This window comes from Seriola dumerili, unplaced genomic scaffold (assembly GCF_002260705.1).
Source record: "Seriola dumerili isolate Sdu_G_001 unplaced genomic scaffold, Sdu_1.0 BDQW01000025.1, whole genome shotgun sequence".
In the NCBI taxonomy this organism is placed as follows: domain Eukaryota; kingdom Metazoa; phylum Chordata; class Actinopteri; order Carangiformes; family Carangidae; genus Seriola; species Seriola dumerili.
This window is the reverse complement of record NW_019174280.1, coordinates 10,530,804-10,549,389: the sequence shown is the minus strand read 5'-3', so window position 1 is coordinate 10,549,389 and position 18,586 is coordinate 10,530,804. Positions and strand designations below refer to the sequence as shown.

The following is an 18,586-nucleotide window of genomic DNA, read 5'->3' as shown; positions in this document are numbered from 1 at the left end:
TATTCATGGATCATATCAGTAAATCTTCTCTCTTTTTTCCAAGGATTGGTGTCAAATGTTAATGATGAAAATCTAATTGCAATCAAATTAACTGCAGTGTGAGCCAAATTAATTGCAAATAATTTTATGTATCGCTCATGAATTGAGCAAAGAATTCACAAGCATGAATTTTAGAGCATGAAATGGAGGCCGAAAAGATGAGGCCTGCTCAGGTAAACCTGCACCTAGCGTCACCGTGCATCGCTCCACCTGCTCCATCTGCACCCGCAGCCTCAACCAAACTCCTCCAGCAGCCAGCATCAAGTGGCTGCCGGTGTCAGCGAAGTGTTGGATGACGACATACAAGTACAGATATTCAAGGTAGTTGGAGATTTTACTGGAGCTCAGTGAAAGCTCCAGAACAACTACTGACTGGATCCTGAGAATGTGAATGTGAAGGAGACGTTGTTGTTCTACTGAGGTCAAAGGATGTTAACACACACTCAATGCTGTACCAAGGCATTTTTATTGAGTTTGATTACACCAGTTTAACAGTGAGCTGGTCAACAGAGGCCATGGAGGGAGTCAATGAGCAAATTATTGATCATGTTCACAGTTAAGGCAAAAATAAAACACTTTCAGGCCGTTTTAGCTCTTTCATGGAAAGAATAATAACAATGTTAAAGCATTATATACACACCCACTCATAAACTATAGGCTTATACACACCTACCGTAACGTTATGATAATATTCAGGTGTTTTTATTCACAACAAAGCCAATGATACGGGTCACATGATAGCAGCTCACATTAATGACCTCATATTGTCTGTGGTATTGTGAGAAAAAAAGGATTTAAATGTCTGTAACTTAGAAAAAGGTCAGACATTCACTTTTATACTCTCTAAGATGTGTCCAGTCCGATGTGGATTTTCAGAGTAGAGTTTTAAGTGATATTCCACAAGGAATGGAAGTAACAAAGTATAATCTTAGAGAGTGGAACACATTAACAGTCACATGATGTGTTTCTGTGTAGATTTTCAATAAATTAAAAGACATTTCACAAAGGCCACCACAGAAACGAAATTCTGATCCAAACACATACACACTGTGACTTGCATAGAAAAACAAAATGATTCAGCAAATCTTCTCACGGATACAGATAGCTTTTGATTTTTAGAGAAAACTGATGGTTATGACTTTTATAAAGGTTGTGCTTTAATTTCTCTTCTTTCTCTCAATAATAAATACTCATTTAAACTCTTTGTAACAGACCTTTTAGCTAATAAAGCTACATAGATGCTCATTCATTCATTCATTGTGCTCTGTAACATGTTTAACTAAATGTACTAAATAATCAATACAGAGTAGACTGATCTCTTTCAAACATAATAACACATATGTTGCTATAACCGAAAACCAGCCTGCATGTACTTATTTGCTGATTGACGAGCTATAACAGTCTTAACAGAAAACAGTTCCGAGTAAGAAAATAAATTCTACATTTGGCACAAGTTGAAGTAACTTGCTTTCTGAAGTATGCACAGTATGGTTGTGTTCTGTATGAAGCGCTTCTAAACAGATGCCATAGACACTGTTTGTTAAATATAGTATGAAACTGAGTGCATAAATATAAAGTCCAGCTGCTGGAATAATGTCAACACTCACTCCAAAATAACATATGTGCTAAGCTGCCTGAATAAATTACATTTCTTATATACATACATCTAGTCAGATGACCACCGAGGCCTTCCTCTGATAAAAGTGCGCTTACATCCATGTTGTGCGTTATAAGACTATTCACAGCAGCACTAGGTTAATGCTCTACTATGCACAAAAAAAAAAAAGTGCTCCATCTATTACAAAAACCTACAAATTCATATCACACACATGAAACCGTCACTGTCCAAATGACTGCTACATCTCAAGCGCACTGTCAGTCGCTGCTGCGCCCGCTAGGAGTCGCTCAGCAGGCCACAGCCAGTCAGCTGCTGGGGCTGGGAGTCTGCGGAGGTGTAGTTCCCTGATGGTCCACTCGGGGGAGCTGCTCCCTCCAGTATGTGAAGTGGCTGTAGGTGTCTGAGCAGGGGAAGTCTGAGGAGGAGGCTCGCATCTTCAGGGGGAACACGTGGTCCACCACCTCACCCAGACGTGCATAGCTGAAGAGAGGAGAGGAGGGGAGGATACAATTAAACATTTTCCCCAAAGTAATTGCAATATTTGTCGCAGCAGAGATGATGTAAATTAGATGAGCGACTTACGATGAGATGTTGGTCTTGGCGTGCTCCTGCACCAGCTCGCCTTTGGGGTTAACTGTAAAAATCCTGTTCAGTGGCACTCCTACTTCTTTATAGGAGTATACATCCTATAAATATATGTTAAAAAAAAGGGATTTAATGTTTGAGATAATATACATGTAATATAAACTTTGCCTTGCATTAAATTTTGCATTAATGGATTTGATCTTCAATCATAAAACTCTAAACTCTTTATACTGAGCACCATCAAGCAACAAATTAAAATGCAATAAATTATACTGATTACAAGGTGTGTGTGTGTGTGTGTGTGTGTGTGTACCGTTGGTCTGTTGCCAAACGCTGCATAGAAAGGCTGTGTGTTGGGGTAGAAGAGGTTCTTGATATCAGTGAGACACTCCACCTTGAACTTCTCTGGTTTCTTCTCAATCACCTCCCTATCGAACATGGACACACACACACACAAACACACACACACACACACACACACACACACACACACACACACACACAGACACAAGGATTTAACAACAATCAACAATCAGCACAACACAACAACGTTCAACTCTCAGAGAGCTGTGAAAGGTTAACTGAAAGAAATGTGTGTGTGTGTGTGTGTGTGTGTGTGTGTGTGTGTGTGTGTGTGTGTGCGTGTGCGTGTGCGTGTGCGTGCGTGTGCATGCGTGTGTGTGTTTGTGTGGATGAGAGACCTGTGCAGAGCTGAGAAGAGGCTGCTGGGGCTCAGGAGGACGGGGCCCATTGGAAGCATGGTTCCTCTCTCATTCACCCAGTGGAGGTATCCTCTGGTCATGTCGGCCATGCCGATAGCTCGAGCTGAGCAGTACAGGAATTTGTAACCATTTCTGATGGAGAGAGAGGCAGAAAGTGATCATCAGTTATGTTTCTAAATAATTTCTTTACTTTTCAGCCTGTATGATGTAACATATGTATAATTTCTTGTAGTAGTGTGTCCTTGCTTAAGAAAAACAATCAGATGTGTGTTAATAAATTAGTGCTTACTGGCTGACTTTGTGGTAGAGGTGTGCAATGCCCTGGTGGGTCCAGTCTTTCCCCAGCGTGGGCAGGATATGTCCCAATGTGTCCGACCTGGAGACAAACACACAAGTAATATTTGAACATGTGAGTGACCATTCTTTAGTATGAAAAATACTATTAAAATCTTTTTTTCCTGACAAAAAAAAATGCATAAAAGATCTGAGACTTTTCAGGGAGAAAGGAGGTTAAAAGTTAAATGAACTGGAACAGGCCGATCATCTGCTCACTCTATGTCATTTATCTCAGTGGGGAAAGATCAAAGGGTAAAGCTTAGCATGCAGGAAGCTGCGTATTTAATCTTTAGACAAAAATGGAAAAATGCCTCATCATCAACAGTGAATGAAAATGACAAATGACACTGCTGTGAAAAGATTATTTCACTCCACTGAATCCTAATAGCCATTAAAAAGTAATTTAGCACAGCTTGCAGATGACGCCGCCATTTGTGGCCATATTTATCCATTTTCACTCCAAACTAAGTTCTGCTGTGTCATAAAGGCAAATGTGAACGTATCCACATGTATCGCTCACCTGGTGATGGTTCCATCTATGTCTGAGATTATTATCTTGTCGTCCCAATTCCAGAGGTAAATGGTTCCCTGACAGCGACAAGTTCCCTGGTACTGAGTGGTCACACTGAACACAACATCGTTAGGACCATCCTGCAGCTGGAGGGACATCTGTGTGTGTGTGTGTGTGAGAGAGAGAGAGAGAGAGACAAAGGGCGAGAGAGAAAGAGAGTGGGAATGACAAATGATATATGAACGTAAGAACTCTTATAATAACTAACAAACTTCAGAGTCTGTTCAAACCAAACCCCTCACCAGCTGCTCTGATGTCAGTCGTAGTGTTTTCTTATAAGACACGCCTCCTGATACGAGCCCAGGCTCTGATTGGACGGTGGGAGAGCTCTGGTTGGCTGCTCTGTGGTCTTCATCACTTGAGGACGATTCTTCCTTATGCCTGTTTTCAGACAGATTAACAGTTAATCAGTTAGGATGTTTAGTCCGTGGCAATGATATTTGTTTTCATCCAGGAATGTTTTTAGGTTTCTTACCTGCTTGACATTTTCCCATCTTGCTCAGCAGAGCCACAGGCCCCACACTCAGAGACTGAAACCTACAAGAGAAGAAACAGTGTTAATCTGCACCCACTCATTTATTTATAATGACATGTAAAACTGTTAAAGAAGTAATAATCCCAGTGTCAGGTAGGTCTCTCAATATGCATTTTTCATTTCCTGCAATAGCGACAGTGATTTGTTGGTAATTTACAATATATAGACTGAGAAAAGAGAAACTTTTACTTTATCAACAGAAATGTAGAAATTACCGATTTGGTGCTGTTGTTTCTGCCTCTCCAGGAGAACCACCACCTCCCTCCTTTCTTTGGCATTTTCTCCTTCATGATGTTTTCCACTGCAGCCTGGAGCAGAGCACACACAACCCCAAACAACCACAACACAACACCGTAAAAACACACTTAAAAAAACTGAAACCAGACCATAAATCAACAAACACAGAAAAAACAATGTGTCTGTGACTGGAATGAGGAAAATAAAGTGGCGGCGTGAGAGAAAGCATGTGGGTGTGTGTGTGTGTGTGTGTGTTTGAGTGTGTGGGTGGTAACTGGCGGGGACAAGAGAATAAGGAAGGTAGAGAACGTAAATCAGATAAGAAAAAAAGGGGGTGCTGTTTCTGACATACAGAGCTGTAGCCCAGCACACCAGTCAGGCAACAGAGAAGGAACTCCAAAGCTGAGTGAATATAAGAAAGACAAGAGGACTAATGGATGAAGGGATGTAATGATGGAGCGAAGAAAGAGGGAGTGGTATAATAAGAGGGAGGGAGAACAGAGGGGAAGACAAAGTTTAACCTGAGTGCCCAAATAGAACAGATTCAGTGGTTGTTTGTCTGTCTGAGGTTACAATAACAGAACATTTAAGATGCGGGGTTTCAGGCTATAGATTGAACACTGGATATTAATCAACATGACGTATAGATGAGTAGAGGTGTGTGTATAGAGAATCGGGATGCAGAGCCAGTATCAGCCAAAAAGGTGGAATGGTATTCAAGTAATACAGCCAACCTACGGCCTGAGTCATTAGTATCTGTGCTGTGTGCGTGTGCGTATGCGTGTGTGTGTGTGTGTGTGTGTGTGTGTGCGTGTGTGTGTGTGTGTGTGTGTGTGTGTGTGTGTATCAATTGCTTACCTTTGGCAGAGGTTTCTGAAAGGCTTGCATAGCCAGCATAAGAGGAGCCGCAGTGCTCCAATTATAGTACCTGAGGGAGAAAACACAATATATTTATATCATTTCATAAATGCTGCAAAAAAAAAACAACTTTTTTTTTACTCGAGCAAGTGGGGATGTCTTACTTGGAGCCGATTTTTACAACTAAGTTGGGGTCATCGATGATGGAGGGGTTCTCTGAGAACTGCTGGTAGGAGATGATCTTCTCATGGAACTGCTCTGTAAAGACACACACGAATATTTCGTGTTCATTGTCCCTTTGCCACAGCTGACACTGCAGTGCGTGACATCCGGCTACTTCAGTATGAGTATCTCACCTTTAGTGATCTCCCTGTTGTCATTGAGTCCCCCGCACAGAGAGATGGCGATAGACGGCAAGTCAGACATGGGGTCACAGTAGCTGTCCACTCCGCTGTCTCCTCCTGAGCTGACCGACTGCGGGGACAGGCTGGTGCTGTGGAGGCCCGGGTCCGAGATGCTCCTCACCGCTGCGCCGCCATCGCTACAGAGGAGAGGAGGCGTGTTTATCAGATCGCGTAATAAACTCTCAAATAACTTTGCACAGCTCAGAGTTATCATTGCAACAAGTTATGATTCGGTGTGTATGCGTGTGTCCACGTACCTCTTAGGGAAATAAAGGGCTGCCACTTCAGGCTCGAGCTCTGTGATGTCATCCAGGTAAATCCCATCAGAACCAAGATGGCGACTTCTCTTGTCTGCAACGGAGAAAAACAGTCAGTTGAAATCATTTTTCAGCTTCTAAGAATTTGCTTTTCTGTTTGTTTTATCAAAGAGAGAATCATTTGACAGGCTGGTTGCGACTCAGTGATGGGAATAATCTGATCTATCTTGTCAATTAAAAACACCAGGTAGAAAAACTGCTTTTATTGCATTCTTAAAATCGCAGCAGCACCATATTGGGTTGGGGTAGTCATGAGTAACTACTATTATATTTAGAAAGACCTTCATAATGTAATTTTTTGGTGATTTTAATATTACAGGTCAAATGGCCTTGAGCTGTGACACAGCTGACTGCTTAAAACCTCAGCAAATGAACTGATAGATTAAGTGTTTTATTGTGTTACTGAGTCAACTGCCCTTTAAATGTTACCTTTTCTCTTGGATGGAGAGTCAGTCTTGCCAAGTGGACGCGACATTGTCTCCTCCATGTCGGCCATCATACGAGCCGCCATTCTTCCCGCTGCTGTAACCTGTGTCTCTGAGGTTATTGTCTGGGACTCCATCCTCGCAGACTCCATCCCGACTGTGACGACCGTTTCTCCTGTGACTATGGTGTCGTCTGACATCAGCAGTCTGAGTGCTGATATTTCAGAACAGGGTCCGCACTGTTCTGAAGACGTCTCATGAGTAATCACACGGAAATGTGTGCTTTCAGACACGGGGATGGATACAGGGCACACTGGTGGAGAGTCAGATTTTACTGGGAGGAAGGACGGCTAGAGAAACAAGGAAAAGGATGATGATGGTATGATATGCTGCAGCAAGGACTAACTTTAACACACCCAAACTACACAGTCATTCTTTGCGTGGATGTTTGCATACTGGACAACTTGGTTACCGTGGCAGCCTGTGGCAGCTCCCCCCACGCCCAGTGCATGGCCGGATTCTGGTTGTCTGTGTCTGACGGCTTGGTCATCAGTTCAGAGTCACTCTTGGGAGAGGTGGGACGAGAGTGTCCGGGGCTGAGAAAGGAAGAGATGACCCACAACATTTATAGATCTGTTTATTTTATGTTTATTATAGCATGTAGGTGTGTGTAGATCTTCATTTGTGTGAGCTGGACACCTCTGGATGGGACTCCACTCTCCATCTGAACGGGTGTAGATGCCAGCCTGTTTGTAAGAACCACTAGTTGAACCAACCGTTGTCTCTTCTCTTAAGACATCCCGAGATGAAGACCTGAAACACGGACACACAGACAAACACATCATATGTCTATTAAATCTACAATTTTCATAATGGCGTGGGTCTTTTATGTTGCGGTGGGCTGTAATTCACCTTCCACTTTTCAACCATTTCTCAAAACAACTTTCCAGACCCACAGTGATCACACCTGAACTCGTTCCACTCTATCTGCACTCAAAAAATAACACATCTGCAATTCAGGGTGCTCCACTGAGACCGCAGTAGACTTTACCAGTGATATTTTAGGCAACTGAAAAAAATCCTTGATAAAATTTCATCGTAGTTAAGTTGTGATTCAGTCAGTTAACTGTTAAAATTACATAAAAATATAACCACCAAACAACATACTATAATTCAGTCATAAATACAAAGTATATAGCTAATAAATGTTTATTGTCTAAGGTAGATTTTTGCTCTACTAACAAAGCAAATAACACTGACACTAACTCTTATGTATCATAAGACAATAACTGCATTCACTGTACATGAATGAAAAAGCCATCCAGGTGTTGCTTTACAGTCGCGTAAAGTAGAGATGAGCCAGAATTCAGATGTAATGACTCCTACACATGTGCAGAGATGAAAATAAATCTGTCACCAGGTACATATTTACAACTGCTGCTGGATGCATTCATGGTAGGTCGACTAATAACGGCAACAACATACAGTACAACTCCTACAGCTACACACCTGCCCTGCATACTGGGCATGCTAAACTGTTTTGGATCCAATACTCTGCTGCACTCCAGAGGTCAAGTTACACTGTGGCAGCAGCATACTGTATGCACATGTGTGTAAACAGAGGTAAACATGCACTCATTCACAAAAACACACAGAGTGAAGATATTTCCTGTTTTTTACATGTAAAGCTTCTTCTTTCATATCCAGTAAAAATCACAGGGCTGATGGAGTTTCCCATATGGTCTTGAGTGTCTTATCAGTGTGTATGTGCCAGCTCCACAGCTGGAGGCCTCTGCACTACAGATGCCGGTGTGTTTATTCTTGCCTGACAGACTCCAGTTCCATTACAGCTGCTGTAAAAGCTCCTTTCAGTGATGTATTGTAGTTTATCTGAAGGACTGACTGTCCAGGATTTCCCCCCTCCCTTGCTCTGTCACGTGTATCGCTTTGCTCTGCTTACTCCTCACATGTTTTTAATTACTTTTCCACTATTTCCACATGGATACTTTATTTTCAACATCCTTTCTTTTAGCATTCGTTATCCCTCCTATCAACCCCTTCCCCCATTCTTCCTTCCTCTCCTCTCTTTTTACTCTTTCTCACCTGTTGCTGCTCTCCATCTCCGTCCCTTCATCGGAGCTGATGTCTATGGTGAACATGTCTTCGTCTTCGGAGTAGTCCCCGCTCTCCTCCCTCCTCACGCTGTCCGCCCGAGCCTTCCTCCTCCTCTTCCTCCTCTTCTTCAACATTCCGCCGCCGGTCTCTCCGTTGCTCCCCGTTGAGCCCAGGGTCTGTATGGGTGGCCCAGAGCTCTTCCCCATCAGACAAGAGCTCATCAGAGCGGCCCCGTCTGACAGGATCGGAGAGGTGGCCAGGTAGGAGGGAACCACTTCCTGTTAAGACGAGAAACAGAAGTGAAACAATGAGTGATTTCTTTAAAATGCATATGGACCTTGCGAGTAAATCTGCTGTTTTACTGTAATATATACTGTAAATCCTGAAGTATTAAGCTAACATTAAATGTTGTTGCAACACATAGCCATTTGTGCAGTTGTATGCAGTTTGCTATTTGGAACACATCCACTGATATTATCTTTAGCATTAATGTCAGACACTGACACACACACACACACACACACACTGAACAACAAAACTCTACAACTAAAGCATCTTCTCTGGCATGTATTCTCTTTTTGCAAAGAAGTTAAAACTAGATTTTAAATTTCGGAACAACTCCCACTGAAACATGAGTCCCCTTTTAGTGTTGCACTGTTGTGGTCTGAGGCACATGTGTAGAATCACTGCCAAACTGTTAGCAAGAAATCTCTCTATTGTTTGCCGGCAAAACGAAACAGCCAATACAAAACAGCTCCTCACAATCCTTTTCTCTGTAGAAGGACACACTCTTTTTTTATATTCCCTCCTTCTAGGAAAGGAAAAAGCTTTCCAGGAGAGTCTCCTGCTGTCAAGGCGGGGGAGTATAAATGTGTGTGTGCAGACATATGGAAAGAGAGAGAGAAAAAGAAAGCGACAGGGGAGGAAAAAAATGAAGTATAACCAAATGATTTGTGGTCTGACAATACTCCCTCACGTTTTGCTTCCCTGTGCCAAGAAAAAGGGTTCAGACACAGTCCTCCACCCCTCCTTTCTCTTCCAGGCCTCGGAATCTGACACCACTCTGGGGAGAATAAATCACCCATTTCCCTTGTTGGAGCCAGCTCCCAGCCACAGTAGTTCACTGCTTGTTTATGTCTTTGGGCTGCACACATCCTCATGTGCATAGAACGGCAGAAAAACGTTTCATCATGGCAGTGAGTCCAACGTGGTTCTTTACATCTGCAACTCAAAATCTTGGACAACTAAATGAAAACAGTGAAAACGCCAGCTTTCCAAGAACTGTTTAGAAAAGGCCTGTTCCACTGTTTTCCACGAATTCTAAACTGAGTTTTGAATAGTTTTCACTGGCTTCATAAACACAAAAACTGGAAGTAAAAATACAAAGAACGGAGGATTTCTGACTTCATCTATTTAACTCGTCAACCTTTAACTATTGCTCTAATAGTTAAGCCAAATTCACGAATGCACGAGTTCCACTTAAATTTTCTATGAGCATATTCCTTTGCCAGGTTCCTCCACTCCAGGTATACCCTCAATCTTAAGGCCACAGTGCTTAATATGGGTCAGAAACCCTGGGTTAGTAAGTGCTGCATTCAGGACTTTCGCTTGCTAATGAACAGAGGATTGCTGTTCAGCCAGAAAGGAAAGGAAGAAATTCCTGGCTGCTGTGCCAACTCTGCACACAGCGTGACCTTGTTCAAACTACTATAACTGTGAAGGAGAAAGATAGTTTGGATAATGAGTCTCGGTTGTAAACATGGGTGTGTCTTGGTTTCAGGACCTACAAAGGGGTGGAGAATGATGTGTGTTTTCATTTGAATCTTGTTTTCATTTGATTGTGCGCCACTGACGTGTTGTATTATTTGAATTATGACGAATATAACACTCTTAACCATTTTCCAAAGCACTTCCATTACCCACCATTACAGCTACCGCTACCTAAGGAAAAGTAAAGTTCTTTGTACCTGATCGTTTTCTGTTTCTTTCACAAAGAATGCCTCTCCATTGTCCCCGAGCTTCATATGTAGATCCACTGGCTCTCCATTGATCTCCATGTCCACCTGGAGGAGAGAGAAGAGGAGCAGAGACAAGAGTTTAAGAGCTGAACAAACCAGGACATTTAACTTTTACCTTAAAGAAAGATTCCTTGTTTTTATCTCCTTACCACTTTCTCTCGGGACCGGAGGACGCCCATCTTGCCGAAGCGAACATGGAAGGGCGAGCACTGCAGGGAGCCATCGGGCTGTCTCACTACAATGACATCAATGCAGCCAGAAAGGGTGGCAGGATTGAGGCCTCGGTACAGCTCTTTGACCTGGACAAACACCTGGCCCGCCAACTGGCCCACGTAGTTCATGGTCTGACGGGTCTGATGGAAGGGAAGACGAGAGAGGGACAAGACAGGACAAAAGAAATGACTTAGCATTAAAACTATAAACTACATCCATACCAATAGGTCTAAATTTGCAACTTAAATCACCCAGTCGTGATCACTAAGCTCCATAACACTGGACATAACTGTGCCTTGAACTCAGTCAACCTTCATAGAGGGAGGTGTTTATGATCCAGGACCTGCTGTGCCATTCTTCAGTCTGTCAATCAAACCACTGATGACATGAATGTCCTTCACTGGAAATCAGTTTTTGAGCAGAGCTATGATTCACATGGCTTAGGAAAGAGGGCATAGTGGCTGGTTCCTGTTCAGCACTCTTGTAATTTCTCCCAGGGCAGTCTGTGGCCTACATACTGTAAAAAGAACCTGTTGCCACTTTGACCTTCCCACCCCTCCTGATAAGTCTGGATATCCCATCCAACTGTTTTCCATTCAGCTACCCCAGACACCAGAGGTCAAAGGACAGACCAAGTTAGACCAGCCAGTACTCATCCAGTGAAGGTGGTGCTGAACTAAACTAGGGTGTCATGAGATCAAGAACATCTAAGCAGTTATTTCTGAGACATGTGAGGAACATTGTGAATGTCAACAATGCAAATATCTTTTGAAGGAAATGCATACTGTTATGTCAGTGCTTGACTCAGAGTGGGCATTAGTATGTTGATCGTTCTTGAATTTTGTTCGTCTTTGCATCGTTCTCTCACACCCATAGACGTCTTTAGTCAGTCTGTGTTATTCAAACACCGTACACAGTATTTGTTTCTGGACTGATGATAGCAGCACAGTAACATAAGATATTAGCGATGTGATCACATTTCTGTTTTTTTCATCATAGTTCAGTCCTTGAAGCTGCTGAAAACATACTCTTCTTACTATGAGTGATCGCATCTATAGTGAACACACAATTTTCTGTCAAAGTTAAAGGGATTTTGGTTATTTTATGTTAAAGATTTCTGTAACTGTCTTTATGTTTCACTGGTTTTAAGTGGAAGTTAGTCATGAGAAAGTAGATTAGCCGATGGCGAAATACTTTTCCAAAACTTTAAATCATGCAAACATATTCCCCTTAGTTGTAAAATTGACTTCCATTGTTGTTTATGTTATTTTGCCACATACACTGGCCCTTGTATATGCCTGAAAGACATACTAATATATCTCCACACATCATTCGATATAGGCACATAGATTCAATCCCTAACTTGTTTATTCTAGTATCCTGTAATCTTGTGTTAAAGTACCAGTCTCTACTTCTGAAATAATAACATTTCTGCACTAATTATCTGTGGCAGTTCCACTATAAAACAAACAACTGAAAAAAAAAAACGTATGTATAAGATATCATGCAGATAGCTAAAGAGTTAAATGTATTATGTTTAGTATTATGAGCACACAGTAAGCGAAAGAAGGTGAGGGTTTAATTAAATCAAGATCAAATCATGTCCATTCAACCTTATCTTTGCTGGCACCGGATAGTGACTAGACGATTTAGGTTTCTGTGATGCAAACACCAATGGTCAAATGTGATGAATCCCAATTGTATAGCTTTCAAAACTCTTGCCTAAAACAAGGAAGGGGGCTGGCCTTCAGTTGGCAGTGGGCCCCAAAAATGATTGCAGCACCAGCCAGGGAAGACAGGCTTGGAACAATGCCAACCCCCCCCCGCCCCCCCCCCTTTTGGGTACATGTGACCAGGAGAAGAGGCCCCTCACAGAAAACCAGGAGCCCTAATTTTAGAGCATTAATCTGAGAAGCCACAAGCATGTCTGAATCTTCAAATACCTCTTATGGATGACCTTCACTGTATTAAATTATTAACTGCACTTTTCACAGAGGCATTGAGCTACTAAGCTTCCAGCAACCCCAGCTGATTTCCTCAGCAGAGGACTTTTGGTGTGAAACAATGCTACATACTGCCTTCATCCAAAAATAGACTTGCGTTGCAGCTGAGACAAAAAAGAGGAACCATGTCTCAAAACACTGACAGCAGTGCTTGCGTTGAAAAATTACTTATGACTTAGTGATTAATAGTTAGCCTATATTTACAGTCCAACTTAACTGATCCTGTGAGAAAACCTTTTTTTTTTAAAGCCAGTGTTTAACTTTGGTATGCTCATTACTTTAATGGATTTACAAGCGGCAGTTGTGAAGATTTCCTAGCAGGCTGGAATCTGGCTGGGCCACTCAGCAGATAATGTGTTGCAAGTATGGACAGAGTCTTTCTTTTCCACTCATTGTCAAGTCTTTTTAGTCCCATATTACTACAGACATAATCCAAATGCCTCACAAAATATAATTTACATGCCACCTAATTATTTAAGAAAATAAAAGCCCATGCTTGGAGGTGGAAGATGTAAGTGATGAATGATCAGTTTCATTTAAAAAAAAATATACACAAGACAATACATGTGTCTGACAGTATCAACCATTCAGCTCCAGTTTTCCCAATCACAAGTTTAAAGGGAAATACATTTCAGAATCAAATATATTTAGGTGAACTGCTGACTCATAACATCCTGACAGTAGTAATGGAAAATGTTAGTGATGAATGATAAATGATTAATGACTACAAGGACACAGTATTGATCACAACAGCTGTGAGAAATACAGAGCAGATTAAGTCAATTAATCATCCATATCATTAAACAGGTAGGTGCAGTTAAATACATTGTAAATATAGGCTCCTACCTTTTAAAGCTGAATATGCTGACAGTCTTTACCAACACACAGAGACTGGCGTTTCCTCAGCAGCGTATAACAGCACAAGACATAATAGAAGAATAATTTCCCGGTAGAGGTGATGTCTAAGTCTGTGATATAACCCTGACTTGCTGTCATCGACTTACAGCGTCAAAAAAACTGACTATTTAAAGGAAGTCGACAATCATTTCTCCCACTGTCTGTTCGTCTCCCCTCTCTCTCTCTCTCGCTCTCTCTCGGGGACTCTTGTCAGTGGCTGACATCACCTGCAGCGCAAACCCGCCTGCTGACCAATCAGCGTTGAGCTGATGAGTTGCCAAATACATCGTTTCAGCTCTCGTAGGTTTCCACTTGTTTCAGCTGCCACAGTGGCAACAAAATAACAGCCATTTACTTACATTGTTGTGGACAATTAACTGGGTCAAAGTTGGTATTCTCAAAATGTACGTTGCTTTTATTGTGTTTTATGGCTCGTGTCTATCATTTTATGTGGATAGAGCCTCGACATAACTCTAATTTTGTGCTGTTTTCATTACGGCGCACTGAAGTGTCACTAGATATATAAAAGTTAACGAACTAAAATGATTAGTACAATTTAAAAATTACCCTATAAAATAGAAATATATGCTTCATGTTTTACGAGTGAAAACTATATACGACATGTGAGTTAAATGATACATACAACCATAACAAGCTACAGTGTCTCGGTTTAAAGAGCACAGAGGGAAATTATATCCAGCAGCTATAGGCTACACCGTTATGACGGCGGGAAATGGTGGGGCTGCGTCAGCGTTTGAAGTCACCGAGTCAGTGTGATGCAGTGAGGTGATCTTTCTGGCCAATCACAGCTCTGTCTGGTGGCACATGCGATGTTAGCAGTTGTAGCCTGAGAACCTGCAGTGAAACTGTGTTTCAGGAGGATGTGGTTGATTGGTGGTGCTTTTATGCAGAGGCAGACAGCAGCAAAACCAGACATTTAATCAGCCACTCACTTACACACACAGACATTTAACAGACTACATTAACCTGAAGTAGACCCCCCCCTAACGCATCCATATGTGGATCTCTCTCTCTCTCTCTTTTTGTGTGTGAGTATGTACATGTTTTTCTAGGGTTGTGTGGACAGATTTTGGTTTGAAAGCTTCATTGTGAGGACATTTTGGCTGGTCCTCAAAACTTCAAAAGATTGTTTGAGGGTGAAGAGTTGGTTTTGTTAAGATTAGATTTAGGTTTAGGGTTAAGCATTTATTTGTGATAGTTAAAGTTTGGGTAAGGGACTAGGGAATACAACTAGATATCTTTCTCTTCATGGAGGCACACCTGGCAACAGCCCAAACATTTGTTAGACTACACGTTGCAGCAGCCTCACGTGCAACTCTTCTACAATACGTGCCAATTCAATGGGTGTGAGTGTGTGTGTGTGTGTGTGTGTGTGTGTGTGTGTGTGTGTGTGTGTGTGTGTGTGTGTGTGTGCATGCATACTAATTGCTTTTCCAGACTGTGAAGTAGTCTTTCTGGGCTAAACCAGTTGAGGAGGAATGCATGTCTTTGTTTTTCCATCACAGTCTAAAAACTCTGAGGCCTGTGTGTTTTTATATCTCGGGACTCTTGTGTACTTCCGAAATGTTGATACTGTTGTGCCAGATGAAACTGTTTTGAATTTAGGGGAGAAAAAAGCAACAAGATAACAAAGGCAAAGGCACGTTCCATTCATGAATTTGAACTAGTTTCCAGGTTGATAAATTGTTGTGTTACAAGCAGTGCATGTCACCATGTCACATTGTACAGTGTCACAACTTCTGTCTCATCTTGTGCTGCACTGAGTGTATGTTTTGTGGTTTATTATCTGGTATTTTCATTATGTTAAGTATGTTCAGTACCATTTTTTTTGCCTGAGATCATTGTCTCGTTAAACTGCTGACCCTGCAGTAACCTGCAATCTCAGCTGACATTAAACGGTTTTATGAATGGGAAGATTGTTGGAATAGTTTTTTTGGAATTTTACTGCATAACAAGTTATTTAACATGTACTATCACATGGTTTCTATTTTTTTCCATCAGACTTGTTTAAACTGAGGCTTTTCTTGTGAGATACAGTATGAAGTTTGCTCTAGAAACTTCTCCCTCATACTCATATACTGAGCATTGTTTCCTCATTGGAAATTTAAAATATAAATGATGGAGGAAATATTTTGTAAGGAATCTCTTCTCCTCTCTGTAGCTGTTGTTCAAAACAACTCGTAAATGTGAAAGATGTTAACTGTGAAAGTTACATTGACATAGCAACATAATAACACTTAAAAAAAATACTAAAATACTAAAAATACACAAACAATCCTTTAATAATTAGCCATAATATGCCATAATATACTACATAATATACTATACCACATTGCTTATCCTTTTTTTAGGGTAACAGGGCCAATCCCAGCTGACATAGGGCGAGGGCGGGGTACACCCTGGACATGTTGCCAGTCTGTCACAGCATACCATAATATTTAAGTACTATACTGGCTCTGCTACATATACAGACTGTCCCTGCAGCAGTCTTCGTGTCAGTGTCACTGGATTCTCCAAGGATACATGAGCCACACAGCTGCCCTCACTGACATGTTTCTAAGAACAAAATGCCTTGCCAGGACATTTCACTCAGCCAATATACTCTGGGCACAAACCAGCTCATGATGGCAGTCTCATTTTTAACATGTATGGTCAGTGGTATGACCAGTATCAGACTACAAGAAACATGTTAACACATGACCATGTCAGTGAACCACTCCGCAACATTTATAAGCAAGAAGGCTCAAAAATGTTTTCATTCAGAGCTCTAAAATATCTTCAGTTTGACTTCTTTTATATGCATTTGTAGCTGTGAGCTGACTGCCTCCTTTGCACTAATCACATTATAGTAGAGCAACAATTTGATTACTCTACACACTTACATATATATTACAATAGTAATGTCATAATGATATTTTAAGCCTTTTGGGGAGGAAACATTAGTTTCTGTACACAACCACACTGTCCAACCAGCCAACAACTCACTACATTTAACCACCGTTTGATATTCATTGCCTAATTCCAAGTTGCTCTGTCACTAAACTTTTCATACACTTTAATATACTTAATGCAATGACAGGACCCTGACTGATTACACCACAAACTTGACCAACACCTCACAATATTCCGGCAAAAACAGTTAATCAACTACTAGTCATTCTGTACAGATATCATTTCAGGTGACTCAACAAGGGCATGTTGCTTTAACAAATTCATTGCACAATCTTTTTACACACTTGGTTGATATCAAAGCCTCTGATTGGCTCAGGCTGTTCTGGCCTGAGAGTCATAAGATCTGACAGAAACATTAGCTGGCCAAGCTCTGATACAGAGATTAAAAGTAAAAAACTCTTTGTCCCTAATTAGTGAGATAATGAGTGCTAGCGAAACGTCCTTTTGGGCATAATAAGAATATTGTTGATTTATAGCTGTTGACTGTGAAACAGTCATCTTGTGAAACAGGACATTCTTATTAAATCAAGATTCAAAACAGATGTAGTTCACATAGAATTGTAAGCATCCACTATATTTTAGGGGTAGTTTGCATTCAGACAGAGACCCTATTTCATACCACATCAAATCAGAAGCTCATTGATTGTGTGACCTTTCTATTACAAAATTCTCAAAAATAAATGTCCCAATATACATTAGACTCGCAAATACATGTAGTTGAAAACATTTGCTGTTAGATATCTCAGAGTTTACCTCACCTAATGAGACTAACGAGTCTGAGTTGCAAGCTGTCATCTTTATGATAAATGTGTTGTTTTCATCCAGGGTAGCCCCTTCTCCTTCCCAAGTTTCAGTCGGAGCAGATCGTCTTACAGTGGGGATTACTGAAACACACACCCCAGGTCACACTGTCTCTGTTCTAGGAACCAGTTACAGGACTTTAATATGTTGTCTCTAATATGTTATTCATGTTAAGCTTGAATGAAAAGAGAAGACAAATATTGAATGACTCAAACTTCTGTCTTTAGGTTTGCTCTGTCACAGACTAAAGACAGGACACAAACATGCAAACATGTATCCAGACGCACTGTGTTCTTCCTCATGTCACTCCATTCTTGCTGTAAACTAGATGCATGTAAAAGCATAATCCTTCACATTTTCACCTTTACATCCACGGTTCATCAAGGTGTACTCTCTTTTACCCATAATTCATGCATTTGTTTTTCTTCCACACATGCAGATGATTTACAAATCACTTTACCCAGCTCCAGGTGGTGTCAGTGGTATACTCCTCAACAGTCTCATCTAACTCTTCATCATCCTCTGCTGATATCATGATTCCATAATGTGTTTGATCCTAGTTGTAGATCTCTGGTCTTTTGTGACGGCTCAGAAGATGTGTATGTATGAAACTCCACAAGTCTGGTGCAGTCTAGAAGTTGTGCCTTCAGTATCGATGCATGTCAAGTGTCTGACTGCTGTGTGCAAGTGGGCAGCGTCTTACTAAATTTACCTGGAACCCCGGGTCAGAAACCTGAGATGGTCCTGGAGTGGTCATCATCCACCAGATCCTCTGACTTCTAAGGAATTTGAGGAGGGGTCATCTGTAAGGATTGTTTGACAGAATGTTAGTTTGAGCGGACTTCCTCAGTCACACATGATCACACACCAGTCAGACGACAAATTACCTTGGCACAGAGCTCCCACTCCTAATGGCTGT

At 41.4% G+C, this 18,586-nt stretch overlaps 1 protein-coding gene across 1 annotated transcript; it reads right to left on the bottom strand.

Annotated features, from left to right (window-relative positions):
* Window positions 1-492: 492 nt before the first annotated feature.
* On the bottom strand, window positions 493-13,990 carry lpin1 (lipin 1). Its single transcript, XM_022764921.1, has 20 exons — window positions 13,843-13,990; window positions 10,930-11,133; window positions 10,730-10,825; window positions 8,751-9,040; window positions 7,347-7,460; window positions 7,120-7,243; window positions 6,652-6,997; window positions 6,163-6,256; window positions 5,858-6,042; window positions 5,666-5,759; window positions 5,502-5,571; window positions 4,622-4,714; window positions 4,347-4,408; window positions 4,114-4,252; window positions 3,821-3,969; window positions 3,254-3,340; window positions 2,944-3,096; window positions 2,556-2,670; window positions 2,240-2,343; window positions 493-2,137 (listed from the first exon to the last, which is right to left on the bottom strand). The coding sequence occupies exons 2-20, from the start codon at window positions 11,119-11,121 to the stop codon at window positions 1,963-1,965; spliced, it is 2,682 nt and encodes an 893-aa protein (XP_022620642.1). The 5' UTR covers window positions 11,122-11,133; window positions 13,843-13,990; the 3' UTR covers window positions 493-1,962.
* Window positions 13,991-18,586: the final 4,596 nt, after the last annotated feature.

What these genes read in the sequence shown, in the direction of transcription:
- lpin1 (XM_022764921.1), bottom strand. Translation starts at nt 11,121, where the DNA reads ATGAACTACGTGGGCCAGTTGGCGGGCCAGGTGTTTGTCCAGGTCAAA. An exon ending in TTCAGAAACCTCTGCCAAAG is followed by an intron (nt 4,715 to 5,501) that starts GTAAGCAATTGA and finishes GCTCTGCTCCAG; the next exon opens with GCTGCAGTGGAAAACATCAT. An exon ending in GATGGGAAAATGTCAAGCAG is followed by an intron (nt 4,253 to 4,346) that starts GTAAGAAACCTA and finishes GTCTGAAAACAG; the next exon opens with GCATAAGGAAGAATCGTCCT.